Source organism: Rhinoraja longicauda, chromosome 17 (genome assembly GCF_053455715.1).
Source record: "Rhinoraja longicauda isolate Sanriku21f chromosome 17, sRhiLon1.1, whole genome shotgun sequence".
Taxonomy (NCBI): Eukaryota; Metazoa; Chordata; class Chondrichthyes; order Rajiformes; family Arhynchobatidae; genus Rhinoraja; species Rhinoraja longicauda.
Window position 1 is genome coordinate 26,474,796 of NC_135969.1, and position 27,191 is coordinate 26,501,986.

At 42.5% G+C, this 27,191-nt stretch overlaps 1 protein-coding gene and 1 long non-coding RNA gene across 4 annotated transcripts in view; one reads left to right on the forward strand and one right to left on the reverse strand.

The window, feature by feature from the left end:
• The first annotated feature begins 6 nt into the window (after positions 1 to 6).
• Positions 7 to 25,670, forward strand: LOC144601896 (uncharacterized). Its single transcript, XR_013548384.1, has 3 exons — positions 7 to 345; positions 16,473 to 16,527; positions 24,804 to 25,670. It is a non-coding gene; the product is annotated as an uncharacterized LOC144601896 (long non-coding RNA).
• The window catches only part of LOC144601894 (ras association domain-containing protein 1-like), a 64,115-nt gene continuing 57,450 nt past the window's right edge, over positions 20,527 to 27,191 (reverse strand). For all 3 annotated transcript variants that reach the window (XM_078414422.1, XM_078414421.1, XM_078414423.1), the window contains 2 exons: positions 24,774 to 24,889; positions 20,527 to 23,067 (listed from right to left, as the gene is read on the reverse strand). In XM_078414422.1, coding sequence (XP_078270548.1) covers positions 22,921 to 23,067; positions 24,774 to 24,889 — 263 coding nt within the window. In that variant the 3' untranslated portion in view covers positions 20,527 to 22,920. The remainder of the gene's footprint in view (positions 23,068 to 24,773; positions 24,890 to 27,191) is intronic.

Sequence of the window (27,191 nt, forward strand, 5' to 3'; positions counted from 1 at the left end):
CAGAACATGCTGGAAAAACTCGCCGGTTACAATCCGTCCAACTAAGGTTCCCCCGTCATAGTTACTTCAGTAACTTCACCTTTTCTGAAATGCAGCTTATGATACCAGGAGAACGAAACATCACGTTACTTGGGTAGGAAGGAACTGCAGCTGCTTGTTGACACAAAATGCTGGAGTATCCCAGCGGGCCAGGCAGCATCTCTCTCTGGAGAAAAGGAAGAGGTGACGACGTTTCGGATCGAGACCCTTCAGTTTGAGGGGATTGTCTGGAGGTTATTACATAATTTCTGCTGCCTCAAACGCAAGAAGAAGAAGTTTGAGGGTCAGGGGAGAGGGAATCTAGAGGTATGAATAGTTCAATAGTGCTTTATTTGTCACATGTGCAACTATTTTCCAATGTTCTCTCGACTCTGGGTCAGTTCCTGTGGACTGGAGGGAAGCCAATAATGTAACTCCACTTTTTAAGAAAGGAGGGAGAGAGAAAACGGGGAATTATAGACCAGCGTGCCTTACATCGGTAGTGGGGAAGATGCTGGAGTCGACTATAAAAGATGCTTTAGCAGCGCATTTGGAAAGCAGTCACGCGTTCGTCAAAGTCAGCATCGATTTATGATGGGGAAATCATGCTTGACTAATCTTTTGGAATTTTTTGAGGATGTAACAAGTAGAATGAATAAGGGAGAGCCAGTTGATGTGGTGTATCTGGACTTTCAAAAAGCCTTTGACAAGGTTCCATACAAGAGATTAGTGTGCAAAATTAGAGCACATGGTATTGGGGGTAGGGTATTGACATGGATAGAGAACTGGTTGGCAGACAGGAAGCAAAGAGTAGGAATTAACGGATCCTTTTCAGAATGGCAGGCAGTGACTAGTGGGGTGTCGCAAGTTTCGGTGCTGGGACCCCAGTCGTTTACAATATATATTAACGATTTAGACAAGGGAATTAAATGTAACATCTCTAAATCTGCGGATGACACAAAGCTGGGTGGCAGTGTGAGCTACGAAGAGGATGGTATGAGGCTGCAGGGTGACTTGGATAGGTTGGGTGAGTGGGCAGATGCATGGCAGATGCAGTATAATGTGGATAAATGTGAGGGTATCCATTTTGTTGGCAAGAACAGGAAGGCAGATTATTATTTGAATGGTGTCAGAGGAGAAGCAACAAGACCTGGGTGTGCTTGTACATCAGTCACTGTCTGACAAAGTGGACATACCTTGAGGAGAAATTGCAGTGGAGCAACAAGTAGTATAAGAAAATAACTGCAGATGCTGGTACAAATCGATTTATTCACAAAATGCTGGAGTAACTCAGCAGGTCAGGCAGCATCTCGGGAGAGAAGGAATGGGTGACGTTTCGGGTCGAGACCCTTCTTCAGACTGAAAACGTCACCCATTCCTTCTCTCCCGAGATGCTGCCTGACCTGAGTTACTCCAGCATTTTGTGAATAAGTCACTGTCTGACGCCTCATGTCTCTGCATTCCCAGATATACTTCTAATTCTGGCTCCTCCCAGTCCATTATGCCCATATATGTATTCATCTCACGACAACACCTAAGTGTCAAAAAAATAAAAATAGCAACATACAAAATAATATAATATGCTAAACAGCTAGTACAAACACAAATGGGTCCTACAACCACTATCATATCTGCCTCCACTACCACCCTAGGCAATGCATTCCAGGTCCCACCACTCTGTAAAAATAACTTGTCCCGGACATCTCCATTACACCTTCCTCCTATCCCTCTATAGCTGAAATTAATTTAAATATTTAATTTGAAACCCTATGAAAATTATTTCATTTTGGGTTGTAAATGAATAATAATTGATGACGTGCAAATGCTGAGTAACAAGAATAACATGACTTGTTATAAAAATGCTGACTTAAATGCATTGTGCCTTTGAATCTTTTAAAGTATATTTTGAAATTAAAACAGATTTGAATATCTAAATTGATAATCTTTTAAGCATGTATTTAAGTGAACAGCCTACTCAGAGATGTTCTGATTTTCCTGAAATATGCTTTTGAAACCAAGACAAAAATTGATTGGATTGGCACACATGTACTTGCCTCCCATTAATAAAGAATTAATGAAAGTTCTTCTGGTTCATTTGTATCATTTGGACTTCAGAGACATTGTGACTAATTGTCACGATGGATGGTGTTTTGGTTGTCTTAGATATTTCAGCATCCAGTATTGCATTTCAGGCAAATAGTATAACAGAGCTTTATTTGTCGTTCGGCACCGAAGTACCGAACGAAACTACATAGCAGTCATAGAAAAAAAGAACACAAGACACATAACCCCAACACAAACGTCCATCACAGTGACTCCAAACACCCCCTCACTGTGATGGAGGCAACAAAACTTCCACTCTCTTCCCCACGCCCACGGACAGACAGCTCGTCCCCGACCGACCCGCACAGTCCCCGCACCGGGCGCTGAAACGTCCCGCGGCCGAACCGGGCGATGAAAGGCCCGCGACCAAGCCTTGCGCAGCTAAGTCCAGTGGCCGAGCCGCACCGGGCGATGTTAAGTCCCGCAGTCGAGCCGCACCAGCGATGAAAAGACCCGCAGCCGAGCCGCACCGGGCGATGTTAAGTCCCGCGGCCGAGCTGCACCGGGCACTGTTAAGTCCAGCGGCCAAGCCGCACCGGGCGATGTAAAGTCCAGCGGCCAAGCCGCACCGGGCGATGTTAGGCCCCGCAGCCGAGCCGCACCCCGCGCCGTGAGGAAGAGAAAAGTCCCCCCCCACACCACCACCCCCTCCCACACATACACAACCAAAAAAATATATAAAAACCATCCCAACACCGACACACAACAAACAAAAAAAAAGGAAAAAAGACGAACAGACTGCTAGTGAGCCGCTGCCGTTAGGCGCCGCCGCTTCCGGATGGTAGGACCATGTGTCAATACCATGTGTCATTAGGTCCTCATTTGTGATGCACCAACATATGTATCCAACGACCAAGGAAGCATTCTGTAGCTCAGCTCTTACCTACCTGCAAAGAGGACTGTTCAAAAAAATCAATTGTACAAAATGTAACATGAATTAACATTAGAGGCAGATAACATGTTCCCAATGTTGGGGGAGTCCAGAACAAGGGGCCACAGTTTGAGAATAAGGGGTAGGCCATTTAGAACGGAGATGAGGAAGAACTTTTTCAGTCAGAGGGTGGTGAAGGTGTGGAATTCTCTGCCTCAGAAGGCAGTGGAGGCCAGTTCGTTGGATGCTTTCAAGAGAGAGCTGGATAGAGCTCTTAAGGATAGCGGAGTGAGGGGGTATGGGGAGAAGGCAGGAACGGGGTACTGATTGATAGTGATCAGCCATGATCGCATTGAATGGCGGTGCTGGCTCGAAGGGCTGAATGGCCTACTCCTGCACCTATTGTCTATTGTCTATTGTCTAATTTGGCTCTGTGATGCCTACAAGAAAATGGTACTTCCTCACAATGACAAATGCAGCAACTATACAATCAGGCCACCTGCCAATCTACAATTTACACTATTTCAGAATTTAATACAAGAAAGTCAAGGCCAGGTGGAAGATTAAATACCACCACAAAACAGGCTTCCACATTTTGCAGCTTTGAACTGGAAGCAATGCACCACCTGGGTCCATGGTATAGCACACAGTGGACAGAGCCATGTACTTGTCTTGATGAAGGGCTTTCCTTCCTTTGTGGAATCTATACATGTTAAAGTAAGGCCTAGAGATTAAGAGGCATTTACTTCTTCACAAGGATTACTACAAGTGTGAAAGTGGATTGATTAACAACCTCGTGCTCATAAGGTCGTGGAGCAGAATTAGGCCATTCAGCCCATCAAGTCTACACCGCCATGCAATCATGGCTGTTCTACTTTTCCCTCTCAACCCCATTCTCCTGCCTTCTTCCCATAACCCCTGACACCCTTTCTAATCAAGAAAATTGAAGTGCCCATCATCCGAGCAAACTCCTCACCTGCAATGAGCAAAGTCAAACAGTTATTGAATAATAGAAAATATATATGTGCACCATGTTTAATTGCCAATGTAGTTCTTCCCAATCAACTATGTACTACTATGTCACTTCTGTAAGCCTGACTGTACAATCCTTCCTTATTTTTGTATACTCAGAATTTTATAATCAACTCAAGTTTTGTAACTAATCAATTCAATTTTGACATTAAAACATGTGTTTAATATTATCTATCCTTCTGCTAATTTTTAGTGAGAGCTTTCCACGTTGGTCTTCGTGGCTGTTGCTAGTCCACTGGTCCAGAACCAGGGGGTCACAGTTTAAGAATAAGGGGTAGGCCATTTAGGACTGAGGTGAGGAAAAACTTCTTCACCCAGAGAGTTGTGAATCTGTGAAATTCTCTGTCACAGAAGGCAGTGGAGGCTAATTCACTGGATGTTTTCAAAAGAGAGATTTAGTTCTTAGGGCTAAAGGAATAAAGGGATGTGGGGAAAAATCAGGAACGGGGTACTGATTTTAGATGATCAGCCATGATCATATTGAATGGTGGTGCTGGCTCGAAGGGCCGAATGGCCTACTCCTGCACCTACTTTTCTATCTTTCTCTGTTTCTGTGCTGCACATTTGGCCACAGCGATACATGGGGAAAGCTGCTCCCAAGCAGTGAGGCAGAAAGTAGATGACTGTGAAGGTGAATTGGACTTAATTGGCCATGCATTCCCTGAAAATGATTGGCAACTGGATACTGAGGGAGCGGGAGCGGAAGCATGAGAGCTTCCAGCAAATTCTGACTGGACTGGAAAGGTCTCTAGCCCTCTGATGGCTGGAGTACTGCATTGCCTTTCTGAGCTGGAGGACACTTTTGGCTACTACTCTCACTGCCTCATCCTATTCCGACAGTTTCCAACAATGCCATGATGGTAGCTGTCAGCTTGGCAGCTTCTGCAAAACAGACCATGGTGGTAGCTGACTGAGCATCCACTGCTGCATTCAAATTTTAGTTTGTCTCAGTGGATGATAAATCTCTTTCAACAGGTTGATGGCTTGTTTGTACCTGGTCATCATGAAGGATCTCATCACTGTCCAATTGTTAAATTTGGCTCTGCTTCATTCCGCTTTGTCACTCATGGGCTTTCCTGCATTCTGGACCATGTACTATGAATTTCTATGTCTTCTCACATTGCCACCATATCACAGTCCTCATCTATGATTTTTAGACTGTCTAATGTACAACCACATCCCATCGCAAGGCTGCAGTCCATTGGTGCCAGATATCTCACCACATGATCTTTGCATCAAGGTGTTAGGGCAATGATGCAATCGTCTCATCCCCTGCCTTCCCAGATTCTTCCTCTTCACTGTTGGAGGGAATGTGGGAATGGGAGTGATGGCTAGTGTTTGGCCAGGTAGGATATACTAGACCAAGTGGACCTGTTGGGCCCAAACCTGCATTGGTGCAGCACCCTCTCCTCCCCCACCCCTCCCCTTCCCTCCCTCCTCCCCCTGCCCCCTCTCTCCTCCCCCCCTTCCCCTCCACTTCACCCCCTCAACCCCCCTTATCCTTCCTCCTCCCTCCCTCCCCCTCCCTCCTTTGGAGATAGATTTAAACTTTAAAATGTGAATAACTTAAAAAATATAACACCGATTTCAATTAAACTTCTTCCATTAGCACCAAAGGGATGACGGTGAGTAAGGTGGGCCAAAATTGTCGCTCTATTGTGTATCGTTTTGGCTGTAGCTCAGGAACAAACAAACAAACAAACGAGAGTTTTAGTATATAGACTAGACCAAGTGGACCCATTGGGCCCAAACCTCTCCTGCATTGGTGCAGCACCCTCTTCCCTCCCCACTCCCCCCCACTCCCCTCTCCCCCCACCTCCTCCCTCCCCTCTCCCCCTCCATCCCCCTCCCCCCCACTCCTCCCTCCCTCCATCCCCTCTCCCCTCCCCCCACCCCCTCTCCCCTCCCTCCACCTCCCCTCCCCCTCCCTCCACCCCCCTCCCCTCCCTCCACCCCCTCCCCTTCCCCCCACCCCTTCCCCTCCCCCAAACTTCTTCCATTAGCACCGACAGTGAGTAAGGTGGGCCTAAAATTGTTGCGCTATCGTGTACCATTTTGGCTGTAGTTCAGGAACAAACAAACAAACAAACGAGAGTTTTAGTATATAGATTGCACATCTGCCGTGCTCAAAAGCAAAAAAGAGGGAACACTTAAGTAATAGGAGCACTTATAAGCCTGGTAAAACATTAATAAGCTGGCATCCTAACATTCAGAAATTCAGACAGCTTGGTATGTGCTTGCTAAGTTCTAATTCGCACTAGGGCCTGGTTCCTGCGAGCCCACGAATATACCAGGGCCATGGTTCCTGTGCTTCTACGAATACACCAGAGCCTCAGTAACCAAGCTCAATCTACACAACAGGACACCAGTTCCTGCACTGCCTTTGAACTTATCGATTTCTGTTTCTCATGCTCCCTTGAAACCTTAAGAGGTACATTAGAAATATTACACTATGGTGTAACATAAAATATGGTGAATTGAAAGTGTGTTGAAATATTAATTCCAAATGGCATCCAATAGTCCAGAAAACCTGCCGAGTAGGTCCTGAGGGTGATGGATTATTGGAGTTTTACGATACATGGGCAGTGACAAAACATGCAATGCTGTGAAGGGAGAAATGTTGGAAAGTATACATTTGTTACTTGCATCCAATACCTATTATCATTTGATTATGCACGATTATTGTTCTATTGTTTCTGAACCCTTAATTGATTGCACTTGTGGTTCCAGACAGGCAAAATATTTTCCTAAAATAGGAGCCCCCTCCCATTCATTGCACAACAATTCGTTGACACCTCATCTAATAAAATAGCCGTGGAATGTTTTCCTGCACTGTTATAAGTCTGCATGGGTTCGCTCTTGTTGGTGAGCTTCTTCATAAATTCACCTGGCAATTTCTTCATAAATTCACTTAATTTCTCTCCAAGAGGAATAAGGGGATTAATAGTCTTGTGGAAGTTTGCTTTAGCTTACCACTTCATCAACAAGGTGATACGATAACAGCCAATAAATTTGAGAGCCTGATCCTGGAACAACTGATGATGTATTTTAGTAATGCAAGTACAAAGCTTCATAACAACTTATGGCAGTGGTATGCTTTGTTGATCAGCACCCCTTAAATCCTGGTAACAAATAGTACAGGATCATGTTCACAGTTGTATATATTTTGCACAAGTAAGAATGAAGATTGAAGACACACACACTGTTGCATGAGGAATGTAATAGAGACCAGCTTTAGGACACCCCCATCACCAGTGCCACTTCTGTGTATTTATTTAAGATTAGAAGAGTTTCCCATTCCATGGTTAGAGAAATTGTGCAAATGTGGATTTTAACCTGCATTGTGGATTAATACCAGCAGATGGCAACAACAGGATGAGTTACTGCCAAGATTGTTTGGACGGGTTATCCAAATATTTCTCTCTTTGATGCTTAAAATAAAGCATAGGTCCACATGTAAAACAAAGTGCAAGTACTTAATTCAAGTACAGGAACACTACATTGAGGACAATAGCACTTATTATCTTATAAATCATAAAGTGCAATTAAAGTGATGTGAAGCTAGTTCAACCAAGCACTGCAAGTTGAAAATAACAATGCTAAACAATTCTATAAAAATTCAGAGATTCAAAATTAAATTCTGTACAATTCTATAAAAATTCAGAGATTCAAAACTAAATTCTATATCAGAGTGCTGCATTAAAGATGCTGTCTTTCATCGGGATTAAAAGCTAGCCTGTTTTCTCTCAGGATTGATGTAAGTACGATCCGATACGATGGAACTTTATTCATCCCCAGAGGGAAATTGATCTGCCAACAGTCACACCACACAACTAGGTACACGAAAACTTGAAATTACAATGAAATTTTAAGTGAAAAAAAGAAAAAGACAGCTCCTTCAGCCCAACTCATCCTTGCCATCAAAGCTGGGCCCATTTGCCTGCCTTTTGTCCATATACGCCTAAAGCTTTCCTGTGTAGGAAGAGATGCTATCTGACCCGCCAAGTAACTCCAGCTTTTTGTGTCTAAAGCTTTCCTATCCATATATCTGTCCAAGTGTCTTTTAAATGTTATTATAGTATGTGTTTCAACACTATATCTCTGGCAACTCATTCCATATATCCACCACCCTCTGAGTGAAAAGGTTGAGCCTCAGGTTCCTAATAAATCTTGTCCTTTCCTCCTTAAACCTATGTCCTCTGGTACTTGATTTCCTTACCTTGGTTAAAAGACTGTAATTCACCCTATCCCCTCATGATTTTATACATCTCTAAGGTCACCCCATCAGCCTGAAGAAATAAAATCCTATGCCCAACCTCTCTGTATAGCTCATGCCCTCAAGTCCTGACAATGTCTTTGTATATCTTCTCTGCACTCTTTCCAGCTAACTAGGGTTCCCTTGAATATCAAAATACTCTCACTGCTGATCAAGAGTTGGCTTTTCTCATGGCAATCAGACACAAGCATTGCTGGCATTACTGAAAATACATCTTGAAAATGAAATGAAACTAATGTTTTCCTGACATGTTTCTATATTCTTTTAGCACCTTTCCTTCATTCATCTGTCTATTCTCTTCTTGAATATTGAACAGTATCTGCTTCATTCCATAACCCTAATAGATGAAGTGGCTTGAATGACACTAGTTTTGTTAGTGATATGGATTCATAAATAATAAGACTTAGAGAGCCATGGAGTCGTCAGGTCGGACACATGAACATGGAGGGAATAGAGGGATACAGACTATGTACAAGCAGAGAGTATCAGTTTAGATTTGCATTATGGTCAGCACAGACATGGTGGGCCATGGGGCCTGATCCTGTACTGTTCTATGGGTCATACAAATTTCTGAACCATTAAGTCTCTGTGGTGCACCCATTTACACTAACCTTATTTTGTTCTCCCACATTCCCATCAACTCCGATAAATTCTATTGTTTACCTAAAAGCAATTAACCTATGGATTATGTGCAGGCAGATAAGAGTTGATCTTGACATCATGTTGGGCACAGAAATTGTGGGCAGAATGTGTTGTGCTGTTCTGGGTTCTATAATCCCCAAAGGAGCGATGTTTGGAGGCGCTATGATTGATATCGGAGATATGCAGCCTGGCAAGAGGAAGGGTGGGTGGTGAGAAATGGGTGTAGAGATTGGATTGGGAGTGGATGGTTGTGGTTGAGGGAATAGAGGGAGGGAGATATTAAGTTCTCCCTTTACCACCCAGCCTCGTTAGAACCTTCTTTACACTCTTAGCAAAGAACTATTGTGAGAATTTCTCAGAAAGTGTGAAGCATGTGAAGTTTATGACTTCACCAAATAATCCAAAATACATATGTCGTGACATTGTCACAATCACTTTATAATTTAAAAGTGCAGTGCATCGGCACTCCTTCCATCGCTTCACCTTTGCACTGACATACCTTGGGAATTGAGTGCCACAATTGTTAAAGTTCGGTTCTTAAAACAAACAACAACACAAACAGTTAAAGGTAAACCAAGCAAAGCTTTAATTATCGTCAGACGGCAGTGGGGGGATCAGTGCTAAGGGTGTATGACCATACTTAGCACTCCCCGTGCTTCCACTCAAAGATACAGCATTTTCGCAGCATTTTTATACATAATTTGCTGCAAGAATATTTAACACATATCCTTCAAACCAATCACATTATATTAGAACACAATATACTTGTCACCCTAAAGTCATAAACTACTCTTACACAATAAGTCATGAGTCGAAGGTAAGGACCCTTATCATACCACAGAAGATCCTGTTTACACACTCCCACAAATAGTCAACAGTTAACCACATCCTAATCTTAACGAGAGCATTGTCCATCATCTTTCCCAGACATCCTTCCCAGGCGTAGCAGGATATAGTGTCGAAGCTGGCATTGAAACTTTAGGAATCACATAGTTGTATCCTGCCTGGTGCAATTTTGCAAACATCAGCTATTCAGGGCCCAAAGTTCAGGCTCATCCTGTTCATTAATTCTACCATTTTATTATTTCTGTGGTTTCCAGGGATTGTAAGTTTCAGCTACCAGACACATCCTTATGAGCATAGAAACATAGAAAATAGGTGCAGGAGTAGGTCATTCGGCCCTTCAAGCCTGCACCGCCATTCAATATGATCATGGCTGATCATCCAACTCAGTATCCTGTACCTGCCTTCTCTCCATACCCCCCTGACCCCTTTAGCCACAAGGGCCACATCTAACTCCTTAAATATAGCCAATGAACTGGCCTCAACTACCCTCTGTGGCAGAGAATTCCACAGATTCACCACTCTGTGTGAAAAAAAACGTTCTCATCTCGGTCCTAAAAGACTTCCCCCTTATCCTTAAACTGTGACCCCTTGTTCTGGACTTCCCCAACATCGGGAACAATCTTGCTGCATCTAGCCTGTCCAACCCCTTAAGAATTTTGTAAGTTTCTATAAGATCCCCCCTCAATCTTCTAAATTCCAGCGAGTACAAGCCGAGTCTATCCAGTCTTTCTTCATATGAAAGTCCTGCCATCCCAGGAATCAATCTGGTGAACTTTCTCTGTACTCCCTCCATGGCAAGAATGTCTTTCCTCAGATTAGGAGACCAAAACTGTACGCAATACTCCAGGTGTGGTCTCACCAATGCCCTGTACAACTGCAGCAGAACCCCCTGCTCCTATACTCAAATGCCCTCGCTATGAATGCCAACATACCATTCGCTTTCTTCACTGCCTGCTGCACCTGCATGCCTACTTTCAATGACTGGTGTACCACGACACCCAGGTCTCGTTGCATCTCCCCTTTTCCTAATCGGCCACCATTCAGATAATAGTCTGCTTTCCTGTTCTTGCCACCAAAGCACCAAAGCAATTAGCATTCCTCCACTTTCAACAATATAGAAGCCCCAAAAGCATACAAACAGGTTTGCAGACAATGGCCAAGCATCCCCTCATGCAAAGTTAATAGCCATTAACTCTTTCACAATCAGTCAAAGTAGCCTTTTGTCAGAAATGAATGGTAGTCTAGTGTTCTGGTTTATAATCAACACAATGAAAGATGGAATAGAAGCCAGGTCATCCAGTAGCACCACAGAGAAAGTACTGGGCCACTTGATTAGATCATAGAACAGATATCATGCCACCCAGTATGGGTAAGAAGGGTCTCGACCCGAAACGTCACCCATTCCTTCTCTCCTGAGATGCTGCCTGACCTGCTGAGTGACTCCAACATTTTGTGAATAAATACCACCCAGTATGGTCAAATATTGGGTACATATTAAAAAACTATGGGTCTGCTTGCAACATCAATTACTTGACCCTCACCTATTCAATGAATGAAATGAACCCCAGCAAACCAAACATGCAGTTTAATTTATGTCAAATAACTAATACAGTGATTTGTCAAATTATGTGGATTACAACAATCTGCAACATTTACAGTGCATATTATTGGGATAAACTATTGCATGAATATAGTATTTACAAAAAAGCTTTATTTCTGAAGCATTATCCTTTTTAGTCCTGCTGTAATTGCTGCTGAAAACCTCAGATTATTGAATGTACAAAATTATGCTATCATGTCTACTTGGTTTTGGTATAATTGCCTTGTTTTTTCCTCATAGTTCTGATATGTTTCCCTTCAAGTATTTCAGCAATTCTCTTTTGAAAATTTCCATCGAATCCGTTTCTGAGCTCGCCAACATTAAGGCTGTCCTTGGTTTGAACTGCATGTTAGTGTGGTATATTTGAACTCATTTGTTAGCGCTGTATATTCACTGAATTTAATGTTAGCACTGTGCTCTTTGTGTACCTTACCTGACAATGGATTTGGTTACTTTTGTAGAGACAATGAATTTCTCCACAAGACAGTGCACTAAATCAGACATTCCTACGCATATGTGTGTATTATTCTCATCACATGGGAATGCGAGAACAAGTAACTATGTATTTGCACCACAGCTGTGTCAAAAGGCAGCCAAGAGCAAAGACTGAACGAATATCAATATGGGTGATTAAGGTTAATGTCCAGAGGGCAAATAATGAAGGGAAAGCAAGTCCCTTTCAATATCTGTTTAAAATTTATATTCTGTGAATCTAATAATTTGACCTATTCACAATTATTTTGGCTCCAGTGCACATGTCAATTTTCTCCACACCTCTGTGAAATTGTCTCCTGTATCATTCTCATGTGACGAGTAGATGAAGGGAATCACGTTACTCCTGGCTTGGTATCTTCAAACAGGTGTCACAATTTTATAATTTGTGTTTGCCCAGTCGAGACTGAAATGAGGAGGAGTTTCTACACCCTGAACATACTAAACTATGGAATTCTCTACTTGAGGACTGAGGCGGCTCAGTCATCAAGCACATGCAAGACAAAAAGTTTTTGCATTGAAGGGGTTTCGTTTCGTTGGGTTGCTGTTAATTACTTAAATTATTGCATCGTATGGGAGGCGCATTCCCAATCTCGTTGTACCCCTGGGTACAATGACAATAAAGATATATTGTATTGTATTGTATTGTATTGTAAAGGAATACATCGTTAGTGCAGGAACAGAGTGCTAATGTTGAAGATCAGCCATTACATTATTTATTGGGGGAGGTTTGCAAGGGTACAAATTACCTTATTCTGCATCTAGCTGTTAGCACCCCGCTTTGGAAATAGACATAGAAAATAGGTGCAGGAGGAGGCCATTCGGCCCTTCGAGCCAGCACCGCCATTCATTGTGATCATGGCTAATCGTCCCCAATCAATACCCCGTGCCTGCCTTCTCCCCATATCCCTTGATTCCACTAGCCCCTAGAGCTCTAACTCTCTCTTAAATCCATCCAGTGATTTGGCTTCCATTGCCCTCTGTGGCAGAAAATTCCACAAATTCACAACTCTCTGGGTGAAAAAGTTTTTTCTCACCTCAGTTTTAAATGTCCTTCCCTTTATTCTAAGACTGTGGCCCCTGGTTCTGGACTCACCCAAAATTGGGAACATTTTTCCTGCATCTAGCTTGTCCAGTCCTTTTATAATTTTATATGTTTCTATAAGATCCCCTCTCATCCTTCTAAACTCCAGTGAATACAAGCCTAGTCTTTTCAATCTTTCCTCATATGTCAGTGCCGCCATCTCAGGGATCAATCTCGTGAACCTACGCTGCACTGCCTCAATTACAAGGATGTCCTTCCTCAAATTTGGAGACCAAAACTGTACACAATACTCCAGATGTGGTCTTACCAGGGCCCTATACAACTGCAGAAGAACCTCTTTACTCCTATACTGAAATCCACATGTTATGAAGGCCAACATTCCATTAGCTTTCTTCACTGCCTGCTGTACCTGCACGCCAACTTTCAGTGACTGGTGTACAAGGACACCCAGGTCTCGCTGCACCTCCCCGTTACCTAACCTAACTCCATTGAGATAATAATCTGCCTCCTTGTTTCTGCCGCCAAAGTGGATAACCTCACATTTATCTATATTATACTGCATCTGCCATGCTTCTGCCCACTCACTCAACCTGTCCAGGTCACCCTGCAACCTCCTAACATCCTCTTCACAGTTTACAATGCCACTCAGCTTTGTGTCATCCGCAAACTTGCTAGTGTTGCTTCTAATTCCCTCTTCCAAATCATTAATATATATGGTAAAGAGTTGCGGCCCCAACACCGAGCCTTGTGGCACTCCACTCGCCACTGCCTGCCATTCTGAAAAGAACCCGTTTACTCCTACTCGTTGCTTCCTGTCTGCCAACCAATTTTCTATCCATGTCAACACCCTACCCCCAATACCATGTGCTCTAATTTTGGTCACCAATCTCCCGTGCGGGACCTTATCAAAGGCTTTCTGGAAGTCTAGATACACTAGATCCACTGGCTCCCCGTCATCTATTTTAGTTGTCACGTCCTCAAAAAATTCCAGAAGATTAGTCAAGCATGATTTCCCTTTCATAAATCCATGCTGACTTGGACTTATCCTTTTACTGCTACCCAAATGCACCGTTATTACCTCTTTAATAATTAATTCCAGCATCTTTCCCACCACTGAAGTCAGGCTAACTGGTCTGTAATTCCCCGTTTTCTCTCTCGCTCCTTTCTTGAAAAGTGGGGTAACATTAGCTATCCTCCAATCCACAGGAACTGCTCCTGAATCTATTGAACATTGGAAAAAGATCACCAATGCGTCCACTATTTCTAGAGTCACCTCCCTGAGGACCCTGGGATGCAGACCATTAGGCCCAGGGGATTTATCATCCTTCTCCCATTAGTCTACCCAATACTATTTCTCGCCTAATGAAAATTTCTTTCAGTTCCTCTACCCCCTAGATCCTCTGTCCTCCAGTACATCTGGGAGATTGTTTGTGTCTTCCTTAGCGAAGACAGATCCGAAGTACATGTTCAACTCTGCTGCCATTTCCTTGTTACCCATAATAATTTCACCCGTGTCTGCCTTCAAGAGACCCACATTTGTCTTTGCTACTCTTTTTCTCTTAACATATCTAAAGAAGCTTTTGCTGTCCTTCTTTATATTCTTGGCCAGCTTCCCCTCGTACTTCATCTTTTCAGCCCGTATTGCCCGTTTTGTTACCTTCTGTTGTCCTATGAAAGTTTCCCAATCCTCTGGCTTCTGGCTACTCTTTGCTGTGTTATACATCTTTTCTTTTAGTTTTATTCCACCCCTAACTTTCCTTGTCAGCCACGGTTGCCTCCTACTCCCCTTAGAATCTTCCTTCCTTTTTGGAATGAAATGATCCTGCGTCTTCCGGATTATGCTCAGAAATTCCTGCCATTGCTGTTCCACCGTCAATCCTGCTAGGATCCCTTTCCAGTCTACCTTGGCCAGCTCCTCTCTCATGCCTTCATAGTCCCCTTTGTTCAACTGCAACACTGACACTTCCGATTTAATCTTCTCCTTCTCAAATTGCAGAATAAAACTAATCATATTATGATCACTACCTCCAAGCGGTTCCTTTACCTCGAGTTCTCTTATCAAATCTGGTTCATTGGACAACACTAAATCCAGAATTGCCTTTTCTCTGGTAGGCTCCATTACAAGCTGCTCTAAGAATCCATCTCGGAGACACTCTACAAACTCTCTTTCTTGGGATCCAGAACCAACCTGATTTTCCCAGTCTACCTGCATATTGAAATCACCCAACACCACAGTGGCATTACCTTTCTTACATGCCAGTTTTAACTCCTGCTGCATCTTACACCCTACATCCGGGCTACTATTTGGGGGTCTGTAGATAACACCAATGAGTGTCTTCTTGCCTTTACAATTCCTCAACTCAATCCACAGTGACTCTACCTCGTCAGTCCCTATGTCTTCCCTCGCAAGGGACTGAATTTCATCCCTCACCAGCAGAGCTACCCCACCGCCTCTGCCCACCTGCCTGTCCATTCTATAGGATGTATAACCCTGAATATTAAGTTCCCAGGCCCGATCCTCCTGCAGCCACGGTCTCTGTAATCCCCACAAGGTCATATCTACCAACCTCTAACTGAGCCTCAAGCTCATCTACTTTACTTCTTATACTTCAAGTTATACATCTTTAAGTTAAATCGTGTTTATTGTCATATGTATAAATACAGTAAAAATGTTGCTGGCAGCAGCATCACAGGCACACAGACTTTTCCCCAACTCTGCTTATCTTACTACTTTTACCTGTTTTGGGCATGGGCCAAATTACTTTGGGGATGGGAGATTGGTGTGGGGGTCAGGGTTGTGCTGTTTCTCAACAAGGTCACAGGAACCCTAAAGAGAAAGCAAGATCGGCTCACTTGAATCACTAATGCTGTCTCACCATTGACATTGATATTCCACCATTGAACAACTATCCTCTTCACAGAGATTCCAGGCAGCTTGATCCCATTCTTCTACTGTCTTTTGGAATGCTTGTTTTGAACGTCATTAGGCATCATAATTATTTCTCATTTTACAAGAGCGAAGCCTTGCGGAGTCTGTTAACATAGGCTTCACTGTCAAACTCCATGAAGTGGACAAGCTTCATAGATGTAGCCACAATGATATCATTTTAAGTACGGGCATCATATTTAGTCACGAGAAGCAGACGCACAATGCAGCCAAACAACTCACACATGTATCTAATTATCCACCAAACGTGGAAGTTTTGATGTGTTTGGCAATTTTCTCTTTTAGATTATATCATTGATATAGTTTGGTAGGAGCTTCATTCCAAGACAATCTCCTGAGAATATTGCAGCAGAGCACATCAGGAGAAAAACAACTTTAAATTGTCCGAGATTGGGAGCGCTGAACCTCACCCACCCCATAGAGGATATTTGAGGGGGGCGATTAAGATTTTTTTAAATGCTAATACAAATAGACAACATTCACATGGATAGGCTAAGTCTTTGTGGGAGCATAAATTGAAAGAGTACATAAAAAAGTATGAAAGGTTTAAACATGAACTTGGTTTCTCAGATGGCTCAAATTCATTTCATTTTCTTTTAGAGATGAACCATTACCTAATTAGGAGCAGGACTGAATAAGTCTGGACATATATCTGGTATGTACTGAGCATTTGTTCCTGTGATTTAATATCCCCATGAGACGATGTATCAAATTTTGTTTCATGACATTTCAGTGAAATATTTGGGTAATTTTTCTATATTAAACGTTACAATCTAAATGCAAGTACTGAGAGCAGATAGCAGCACCAGCCAGAAGTATTAACAGCTGTTGCAGACTCTATGCTGAACTCCAAGAAATACAAATCAAACATGGTTTGTACCACCATAAAGTGTACAAACATATGAAGAAATATGTTACGAGTTAGAAGATCCTGCTTTTCCGTATTCAGATTCAGAGAATTCAGACCAAGAAATGTACAGGCTGACTGCAGCAAGAAAATCAAGTTTTTAAATATTGAAGCTAGAAAAGGCTACTAAGATGTCCTCTAGTTCTCCACAGATACTTAAAGAGCCACAAAAATACACAAGAATTTGAGATATGCATATGGATCGCAAGGGAATCTCAAAATGGAAATGGATAAAGAGATATAGGCACGAGAGACAACTGATGCTGGAATCTGTAATGAGAACAGGAATGCAGCTAGAGAAATAGCGAGTCAGGCAGCATCTGTGGAAGAAATGAAGTCACTGTTTCATGTCAAGTCAATCTAAACTGAAGACATGATCTCCATCGTGTAAGTAGCCAATATAAAGAATGTGTATGGAGGGTGGTGGTGGTGTGTTTGTGTGTGGGGGGGAAGAAGCGAGCAAGCAATAGGTAGACACAGGATTGGCAGATAAATGTCAAGTGGGGAAGGTAAGAGTGGAAATAGTGTATATGATAGAGAGCAAAAGGCTACAGATTTCAGAATCTGATGGGAAAGGAAGGTGTAGAACCGAACGGGGAGTAGTAACAGATGGAAAAACAGAGGGAGGGGCGGGGTGAACAGTAGAGATGGAAGAGGATCAATTGGAGGATTGTGGGGGAGTGGAAAAGATACAGGATGATTGCAAGTTGAGGGTATTGTGGGAAGGGGATGTGAGAGAGGACCAGGGTAGATAGATGATGGTGATGGATTGGATTCTGACCCTTGGATTACTCCCAAGATGAAGAGAGGACCATTCTAATATTTTAGGACTATTGTTGGATGGGAAGGCCATTCAGAGGGAACCAATCTTTATGGAATAATCAAAATAACTTGGGACATTTTACTGCATAAATTGTTAGTGTAGGTCATAGATGGAAAATAAAAGACCATTGGGCAGTTGAACATCATCAGCTCAGCTGCACCATGAGCACAAAAGACATGATCTCCATCGTGTAACAACTTCATGAAAAATGCAGGGAGTAGCATCAACAACTGTAGTTGATCTTTATTGACCGAACAAAAGCCTTTGATTTTTAATTGAGGGAGACTGTGGAGCTTATGGCAGAAATCAGTTTCCATTTTATATCTATTTCACGATGGTCTTTCAGTCATAATCGTAATCAGATCCAATTTCAGTGCAAAATCATGTCAATAAAAACCCCATCATTGCCACAACACTTTTCTACAAACTGCAATGCTGCATTTTATCACAAATAAGTGTAACAACCTCCACCAGCAGTGGATCTGACCTATGTTGCCTCCATTCCAGAACCAAGATCAATCAGAGCTGCAGCACATCGTCAGTGCCAGCATCTGCACATCTTCAGAGGCTAAGCTCCAAGCCGTTGACAAATCATTCTCGGAATCTTATGGATTTTACACATAACATTTGTGTAAACAAAACAAAGTCTTCTACTAATCTGATTCTGCTGTTCAACAGTGGCCTCTGACTCAAAGATCCACAATGAAACATCGGAGAATGTGGGCAGCAATCGTGGTGTCTATGGAGTCACGTCTCAAAGGCAGACTTTAATCATGTAATTTATCATTGCCTTTCTGTGCCTTAGCGCTGTATTTGCTTATCTGCAAAAATATGCTTCAAGACCTCAAACCTGACACAAAACGCATGGTCTACCTGTGTGATCCCTGCATCCAGCAAATATGGATTACCTGCAAGTGGTCTTCAAAGTACTGTATAGAAAAAAACAATGATTTTTCTGTAAAATCCTACAAATGCACTGTGTTGATAAGTGAACCAATGTCAGCCTCCCCTCTCCAGCCAACACCCCAGCACTGATGCCCTTGTTACATTCAGATGTCTTCTTGGGCAGGCCATATCATTCAAATGATGAAGGGCCCTGACACAAAACGTCACCTATCCATGTTCCCCAGAGATGCTGCCTGACCCGCTGAGTTACTTCAGCACTTTGTGTCCTTTTCATTCAAATGGCCATTAGCAGAGTCCAAAAACAGACACTACTACGTTCTAAAAATAGCACTAAATTACCAAGTGGACGGAGGAAACTATGCTTGGATGGTTTAATGCCTCCCTGGAACAGTACAACATTCTCACTAACTCTGAGTGCATCACTGCTCAAAATGTTGGATCATTCAGGAGAACCTGTAATCCACAGGTTGACACCATGCAAGAGCCCGGAGTAAATGGGGAAAAGTACACACCACTAGCCAAACCACCCATCCATTCCATCAACTACTCCTATACCAATTTGCAAGTACCACATTGGCCTCAATCACCTCAGAAATGAAGTGGAAGTATATATCAGATTCTGAGGACTGTGTAAGGAGAAGATGATGTATTAGTTATGTGGACCGGGTAACAATGAAAAGCATAATCAATTGCCTTATGGAATAGGATGTACCCGATCCGCTATGTCTTTAGAAAACTCAAGTTTAAGAAAAGGACACAAAGTGCTGGAGTAAATCAGCATCACCGAAAAACACGGATAGGTGACATTTTGGGTCGGATCACTTCTTCAGACTGTTTAAGTAGTTAGCCAAGATGAACGGAAATTTTAGAGTGTGATTTTTTTGGGCTGGCCACGGGAAATACGTCCAAATTTTTTTCCTAAAGGCAGTAAGCAAGTTGTACATGGACAAGGAACAATCAAGTGATTTTTTTCGCTGCATGCTTTAATACCAATTAATGTTAAACTGCAACGATACACTAGTATCATTGTGACATGCAGGTAATCATGCTTGAAAATTCCCTGAAAACAGGCACCAAAAATAATTTGTAATTCGTGTTACAAACATGGACAAATAAAAACTGTTGTCTTTCAACTTCCATGAGTGTTGTAGCTGTTACCTGATTATTTTTTTAAACAAATTGCAAAAGTTGTTAAAACTTCTCATTTCTACAGTTTTATCAGTCCTGTCTATAATCTCGAGTGACTTTATTGGGTTCAAACATTTAGTTTAGACCCCCACCCCATTTTTCTTGCCAGCTGGCATCATTAGTACTGAAGGCAGTAAAATGAGATACAAAAATGTGCCCAAAATATGAACAACTTTCAAACAAGCAGAATGACAGAGGACCATAATCTCCTGTGATAATGCTTACAATTTGAAAAATACTTAGATGCTTATTGTGCATGGCACTGATGCTAATCAGTCTCTAAATTATTAACAATTCACATTACATCAGACTATTAACCATCAATTCCAACAATACGACTTTTCAAATGAACATTTCACAGTTGATAGAATATTTCTCCAAAAGGATTAACAGGCCAATTCTTGTTATTAAAAGCTAGGACGGCTGTTCATAATTTTACTCAATCGAGTTCTGAAATTCAAATTCTGAAACCATCTATGACAGATGCCATAGCAAACTTAAATAGGAAGTGTTGATATTGCAGGAGACAATGATAAAGTGGTAGAAAAGCATAACAATAAATTAACGACAAAAGGAATTGGAAAGAGGAAATGGAAGCTATTTGGATACTTTTTTTAAAACGTAGTCCTTAAAATATGTAAATTTAGAAACTTTGAACCAGAACTTTGCTTCATATCATATCATATCATATATCTTCATCTTTCAGATTGGAGGAGATATTAATAGAAATCATGTTAATTTTATCTAAGAAAATAAGGTCACAAAGCTAGTACGCATTTCACATTTTATTGAATAAAAGTTAAAATACAAATATAATTTATAAACTCATTTAGTTAGGGTGAACTATTTCAGCTCAGATCATAGCACAAGCTCAAACACAGGCCCATTTCTCTTGGACTGCTATTAGTAGTCCATACAACTCAGGATGTCAGGTCCTGCTTTTCGATTAGATTAACACAGAATTGCGCGAAAAGCAATGCAAGCAGTTCCACATCATCACATCCCCCTGTGTTGTGCCTCTTCCACACCTCACCCATTTTTTCATAAGCTTAGCTGCCAGTCCGTTGCACTGTAGTGTCACAGCCAAATCTGAGCCTAACCTCACCTTTAATTCACACAGTGAAACTTTCCATGAATTACCACCCTGCAATCATGAGTAATTTAGGACTAAGCCAACTGCATCAAGCTTACAACTTGTAACGCAGCTAATCTAAATCAGTTCAGAAAATACCAGAACAGTCAGCAAATCAGGCAACGTCAGAATGAGAAAAAGACAGTGTTTCAGGTAGGAGACCTAACCTCAGAACTGTGGACCAAAAACCAACTTGTCTTCTTTTCAGCCCATTCTGATGCAGATCAGTGACCTGAAAAGAAAATGCAATGAAACAATTGCTGCAGGAACTCAGGGGGCCAGGCAGCATCTGTGGAGGGAATAGACAGACGATGTTTCAGGTCAGGACACTTCCTCAGACCAGAGTTCCTCCAGCATTTTGTTTTGGCTTAAATTTCCAGAATCTGTAGTCTCTTGTATCTCTGAAAAATTAACTTTTTCTTTTCCACGAATGCTGTCTGACCTGCTGAGTGCTTATAACATTTTCTGTTTTAATTTCAGATTTCAGCATCTGCAGTTTTTCTTAAATTATTTTTATTTTCTTTGCTCAGGCTAAATCAACTTAGACTGAGGATTTCAAGCTCAACTCTATGATACACAAGTCCCAACATTCACCCATAGCCATTGGGAAATGAGTTTCTGTTGTAAGAGGCATTTCTTTGAATTATTCTGACTTAGAAAAAAATATTGCTAACTAAATACATCCAACAAATTTATACCTGCCTAGTCAATTTAGCATTGAAGTGTGTCCAGATCTGCATTCTGCTATTTAATTGCAGCCTTGAATTCAAATGTCCTCTCACAGTGATTACTCCAAACAGAAATAAATTGTATTAATTCTAACCTTTGCCCTAAAATAAACAAGAATCACTACCAACTTCTCACTCAAGTGCAACCTAGACCATGCTGCTCTCCACTCATTATCCCCATTCTAAGCCAAAACCTTTCTTTCCCACCCTTCTCAAACTTCAGACACACTGCCCTTTCATCAATCCACTCCCACCCCCACCCCAAACAATTCGGCAAACACACCGATCTAATTCTCATACTCGCTACACTGCACCGTTGGTCAGCAAATCAATTCTATCCACTGCAAGGTGGTCATCTCACTCATATCCATACCAGGCCAGCTCCCCCCTTTCTGTGCCCCCATCCTAATCTATATCCCCTATAGGCTGGACCCCCTATATGTGTATCCCCTGTAGGTTGGACCCACACCGAGCCAGGCCTATGCTCCACTCCAAAAGCCCAAATACAATTGCACTCCTTAAATCCAATTCTCTCCCTCTTTCAAATGTAGCACGCGCTACATTCTGACTGACAGAAGCGATACGCCGCCATGTCCCCGATCCTACTATTTCGCTTTCAGGTGGCATTGGTGTGAGAGGGTGGATGTGTTAATGAAGGTAGGCGATTGATAGGAAAGATCTCATTGCCACTGGCTTTTGCTTAAGCACCCAATCTTTGTTCACCAACTTTACCCCCTGATCCTGTTATCCGGCTTTGGTTAATGATTCTCACCTACACGGAGTCTCATCAATTCCAAAATGAAATGTCCTTAGAATCATTATTTATAATACACACATATCAGTATACATCGGTGCATTAAGATGTCTTGGTGGTTGATGAGAATGCAATACAAGAAACAAAGAAATCCCTCCAGGACCCTTGCCCCCATCTTACATTACACTATTGAATGAAGTGTTCAGATAATTTATGGAAACAACTTCAAATTATGGAGCTCTGTACATTCATCTGCACTGGCACTGCTCAGATTAACAGGACAAAGGGACATTTCTCCTTGGACAGAAACTTCCCACAAATTGCCCTCAACTGTTCAGTTCAGCATCAAGTAAAGGTCTCATTCGCACTTGTTAATGTCAGGCAGAGCTTGTATACCACACAATATCCCACTCAGCTTGTAGTAACCCCACTCACAACTTGTGTTCTCCACAGTTCGTACTTTGTTCCTGGCCAAGCCAGGTAACATTAATTCAAGACCTTCTCACATTCATACATGTGAGCACGTGCGCAAGATTTTTTATTCCCCCCCCTCATTCTCTCGCTCTCTCTCTCGCTCTCTCTCTCATCACGTGGTGGCGAGGGCCTCCAGTCAGCCTGGTGAGCGGTTGGCAAGTTCCTCTTGCATCTTCTTCCGGCACCGGGCGTACTTCCCAAACATCTGCCTGATGTGTTCCTCCTCCTCACGCTTAAGAATTCGCAGGAAGTTCTGCAGCTCTGGTACAGAGAAGGCGTCCCACTGAACAGAAAACAAAATAAAAACTCATGGACTTGACCCCATAAGTGCATTTGACCTTCAATCCTCCTTAATCGCAATGACACATCTGTAACTGCCCTGGGGTGAAACAGAGCAAGTTGGACTTTGTGTTCTGCTTCCTTTGCTTTCAGGCCAACTGAAAGTATCTGACAACTTCAGTATTGTCACAATTGTTTAGTTTAGGTTAGAGATGCAGTGCAGAAACAGGCCCTTTGGCCCAATGAGTCCGCGCTAACCAGCGATCCCCGCACACTAACATTATCCAACACACACTAGGAACAATTTACAATTATACCAAGCCAATTAGCCTACAAACCTGTACATCTGTGGAGTGTGGGAGGAAGCCGGAGCACCCAGTGTAAACCCACACAGGTCACGGGGAGAATGTACAAACTCCGTACAGACAAGCACTGTAGTCAGGATTGAACCTGGGTCTTTGGTGCTGTAAGGCAGTGACTCTACCGCTACACCCCTTGTGATGCAAGAAACATCGATGCCAGTTTGTAAATAAGAAGCTCCCACAACAGCACTGGAATAATGGCCATATGATTCTGTTTTTATAATTCTGGTTGTGAGATGAATGTTGCGGCAGGGTGAATTACCCTGCTTTCCTCCAAATTTGTCCCTGTGAAAGACAGCCGAATCTTGGTTTAACATCTCAATTGAAAGAGAACATCTTGTGTAGCATTCTCTCACACTGAATTGGAATATTTTATTAGGTTATGTGCTCAAGTTATGTGGAGTGGGATTTGAAATCATGACTATGTCTCAGAGGAAAGAGTTTTACCAAATTAACATATTTTGTTGCCCCAGCCCTATGACAAAATTGAAACCATTTTGAAAGCTCTGTGATTCATTTCCTGTGACTAAACATTGAGTTCGTCAGACTTGTAGCATTTCCATAAGGTCATAAGTCATAGGAGCAGAATTAGACCATTCGGCCCATCGAGTCTCCTCCACCATTCAATCACGGCTGATCCATCTTTCCTCTGAATCCTATTCTCCTGCCTTCTCCTTTGACACCCTTGCTAATCAAGAATCTGCCAATCTCTTCTTTATTCCAATTTCTAAGCTCATTTAAGCAGGAAAATGTTACACATTGGAGATTACTTCCAAACTAAATAACAATTTTGGAGAGTGACGGGGTGGCTCACATACATTCAGTGTGCCTTGATCCTAGGCGTGGATATAACCATCAAGGCTGGCATTTATTGCCCATCCTCAACCTGTTTTGATGAAGCAGCTTGGCTAGCTGGGCAACTCAAGGACAATTAGGGGTCATTCACGATGGTGTGTGGCAGGAGTCACATAAATGTCAGACTGCCAGATATGCACAAAACCATGATAGCTTCTGTTAAAACTTTGACAGCTTAACTATCAATTTGTTCATTCCTGAATTTTTAAGAACTAAATTCAAAATTCTCTAATCTACATTATCTCAATGATTAGTTTGTGCCTCTGAAGAACTAATCAAACAATATGACTTGTGCACTTGGAAAGCCGACCCAGTGGGCGGAAAAAATATTTCCAGTCAGATTCCAATTCAATACCCCATTTCATATTATTTAACCGAGTTCTCCCAATTTGAATTCTCCTGGATTTGTAATTGAACCAAATTCAGGAGAGTTCACTCTTTAGCTGGCATTTACACCCATTCCACCAGCAAGATCAAAAACATTTTAACTTACGTTCACTTCTCCTGTCTCATTCTCTTTCAGGACAAGACTTAATATCTTCTCATCTGGCCCAGCCAACAATCTCAGGTACAAGGGGCATTCATCATCAGAAAGTTTCCGAGTATAAACTGCAGAGAGAAAAAAAAGCAAAAACTTCAGATATTTTATTTAATGGCGTAACTATAGAATCAAGGCCTCAACTCCTGGGATGTATGAGGAATTCCCCCTCCCACTTCTGTGGCGTTCCGAATTAGGGCCTGCTTGCAGAGCCAATACTCCCGCTTACCAAGTTTTAACTCAACATATTGTGTTGAACAGCCTGAAACATTCAGAAAATGAACCATACATATGCAATCAAGTTAAGGATGATCATATTTTGACCTTACATCCCCATCCTATCATTACAACGTCTCTCCTTGCCACAAGACTCAAAGCCTATGCATTTCTTTGCTCATCAACAATGAATCACTGAATGCTTATCATCCAGCATTTGGACATGCAGGTTTGATCCCAGTAAATGTGCACGTTAGGATATATGGCTTTGATACCAATAGCTTAATATCCTGCAGTTGAGAAATGGCAGTTACGACACAGAACGAAGAACATGTTTCTTAGCAGTAACAGAGGGTACATTGTAATTGAAGCCTTAAGACAGCGACAGCCCCTTCGGCCCACTGAGTCCGTACCGACCAGCAATTCCCGCACACTAACACTATCCTACACACACTGGGGACAATTAACAGTTTTACCGAAGCCAATTAACCTACAAACCTGTACGTCTTTGGAGTGTGGGAGGAAACCGGAGCACCCGGAGAAAACCCACGCAGGTCATGGGGAGAATGTACAAACTTCGTACAGACAGCACCCGTGGTCAGGATGGAACCCGGGTCTCTGGTGCTGTAAGGGAGCAACTCGACTACTGCATCATCATGTAACCCAGTTGATTAAAAGTTTGCTTGACTTAAAGTTTCAAAGACGGTGATGTCTTAAGAATAATTACCCACAAAACCAAATTTCAGAAGTGATTCTTACATGCAACGTTTGAGTAAAAAGGCTGCATAAAGATCTTTAAAAAAAGATTTAACAGCATTAAACAAAAACTTGCTGAGAAAGTACCAGTATGCACTTCTCAAGTCCAGCTTTGCTTGCAACAAATTCAGGGAGGAGACAGGAAGCACGTTGCAGCCAACTCCCAAGGGTGCGGCTGGTGAGCCATAAATCCACATCCTCAGCTTGGAATTGGCAGGGAATCAGTAAATTCACAATTTCTATTTATGTCAGGATTTCCTCAGTGGAAGTGAACGTGCGGACCTCCAGATTAGCACTACCTGGATGTGATCTGCCTTTCTCTGCCTTTTATAACACAGCATTTTTAGTATCAGGAAGTGACCATTTGGCTCTCAAACATGCCTCACTCTTTGGATTGCTGAATGTATACAATTGGCTCAGCTGCCCGTACTCTGTTAGCATGATTAAAACAGAGACCCATCGACCACATTGCTTCTCGCATTAGAATCCAGATCCTTAACAATACCTTATCCCTGCTGGAGAGACCCTCTCTTGGCCGGGTGCTGGTATAGCAAAACCTTGTTGCAAGTGGAACATTGCAATTTCAATCTTGGCGGCCTTACTTAATTGTGCTACCTACCCTCCCCCCCTCCCAAACACCCTCCCCCCCCTCCTCACTGCTCCCCCATAGACGGCAATTTGGCTGCAGCTCACATCTCTCTTCCTCCCTTATCTTCCCTGCAAACCTCCCTCTCCAGGACATCACTCACTGAGTAGTCCACTTACTTGGACTCAACATTGCAGGGTCACAATGTGCACATAACCTAGCTGACATTCATTGCAGCACTGAGGGAGGCACCACTGCTGATTCTGTAATGACAAAAATCAGAGAGGTCTTCTCATGTGTGTGGAAAAGAGCCCATTTAACTAATTCAATTAAAGGTTGAGGCGGGTTTCTCCTCATTCCCTGACTAACACCTAACCTCATAGCACACCTCAGTGATGTGCCCTTATTGGTTGGAAAGCACATTGTTCTGAGATCATGAGAGGCGTTATATAAATGCAAGTTTAAGGACCCCCTTGGGCTTGAGGCCAAACTTTAGGAGGTGCTGCCCCAAAAAGGCATAAAACATCATCATGGATCCTCACCACCCGGGCTACACTCTAATTTCACCCCTACCATCAGGGAGGAGGTATAGGTGTCTGAAAGCCAGTGGCTTCTATGTCAAGATCAGCTTCTTCCCAATAACTGTCAGGCTCTTAAACACAAACTAAACTGTGAACCGTCTTGTGTAGGAAGTAAATGCAGATGCTAGTTGAAACCGAAGATAGATGCAAAAAGCTGGAGTAACTCAGCAGGGCAGGCAGCATCTCTGGAGAAAAGTAATAGATGGTGTTTCGGGTCGAGACCCTTCTTCAGTC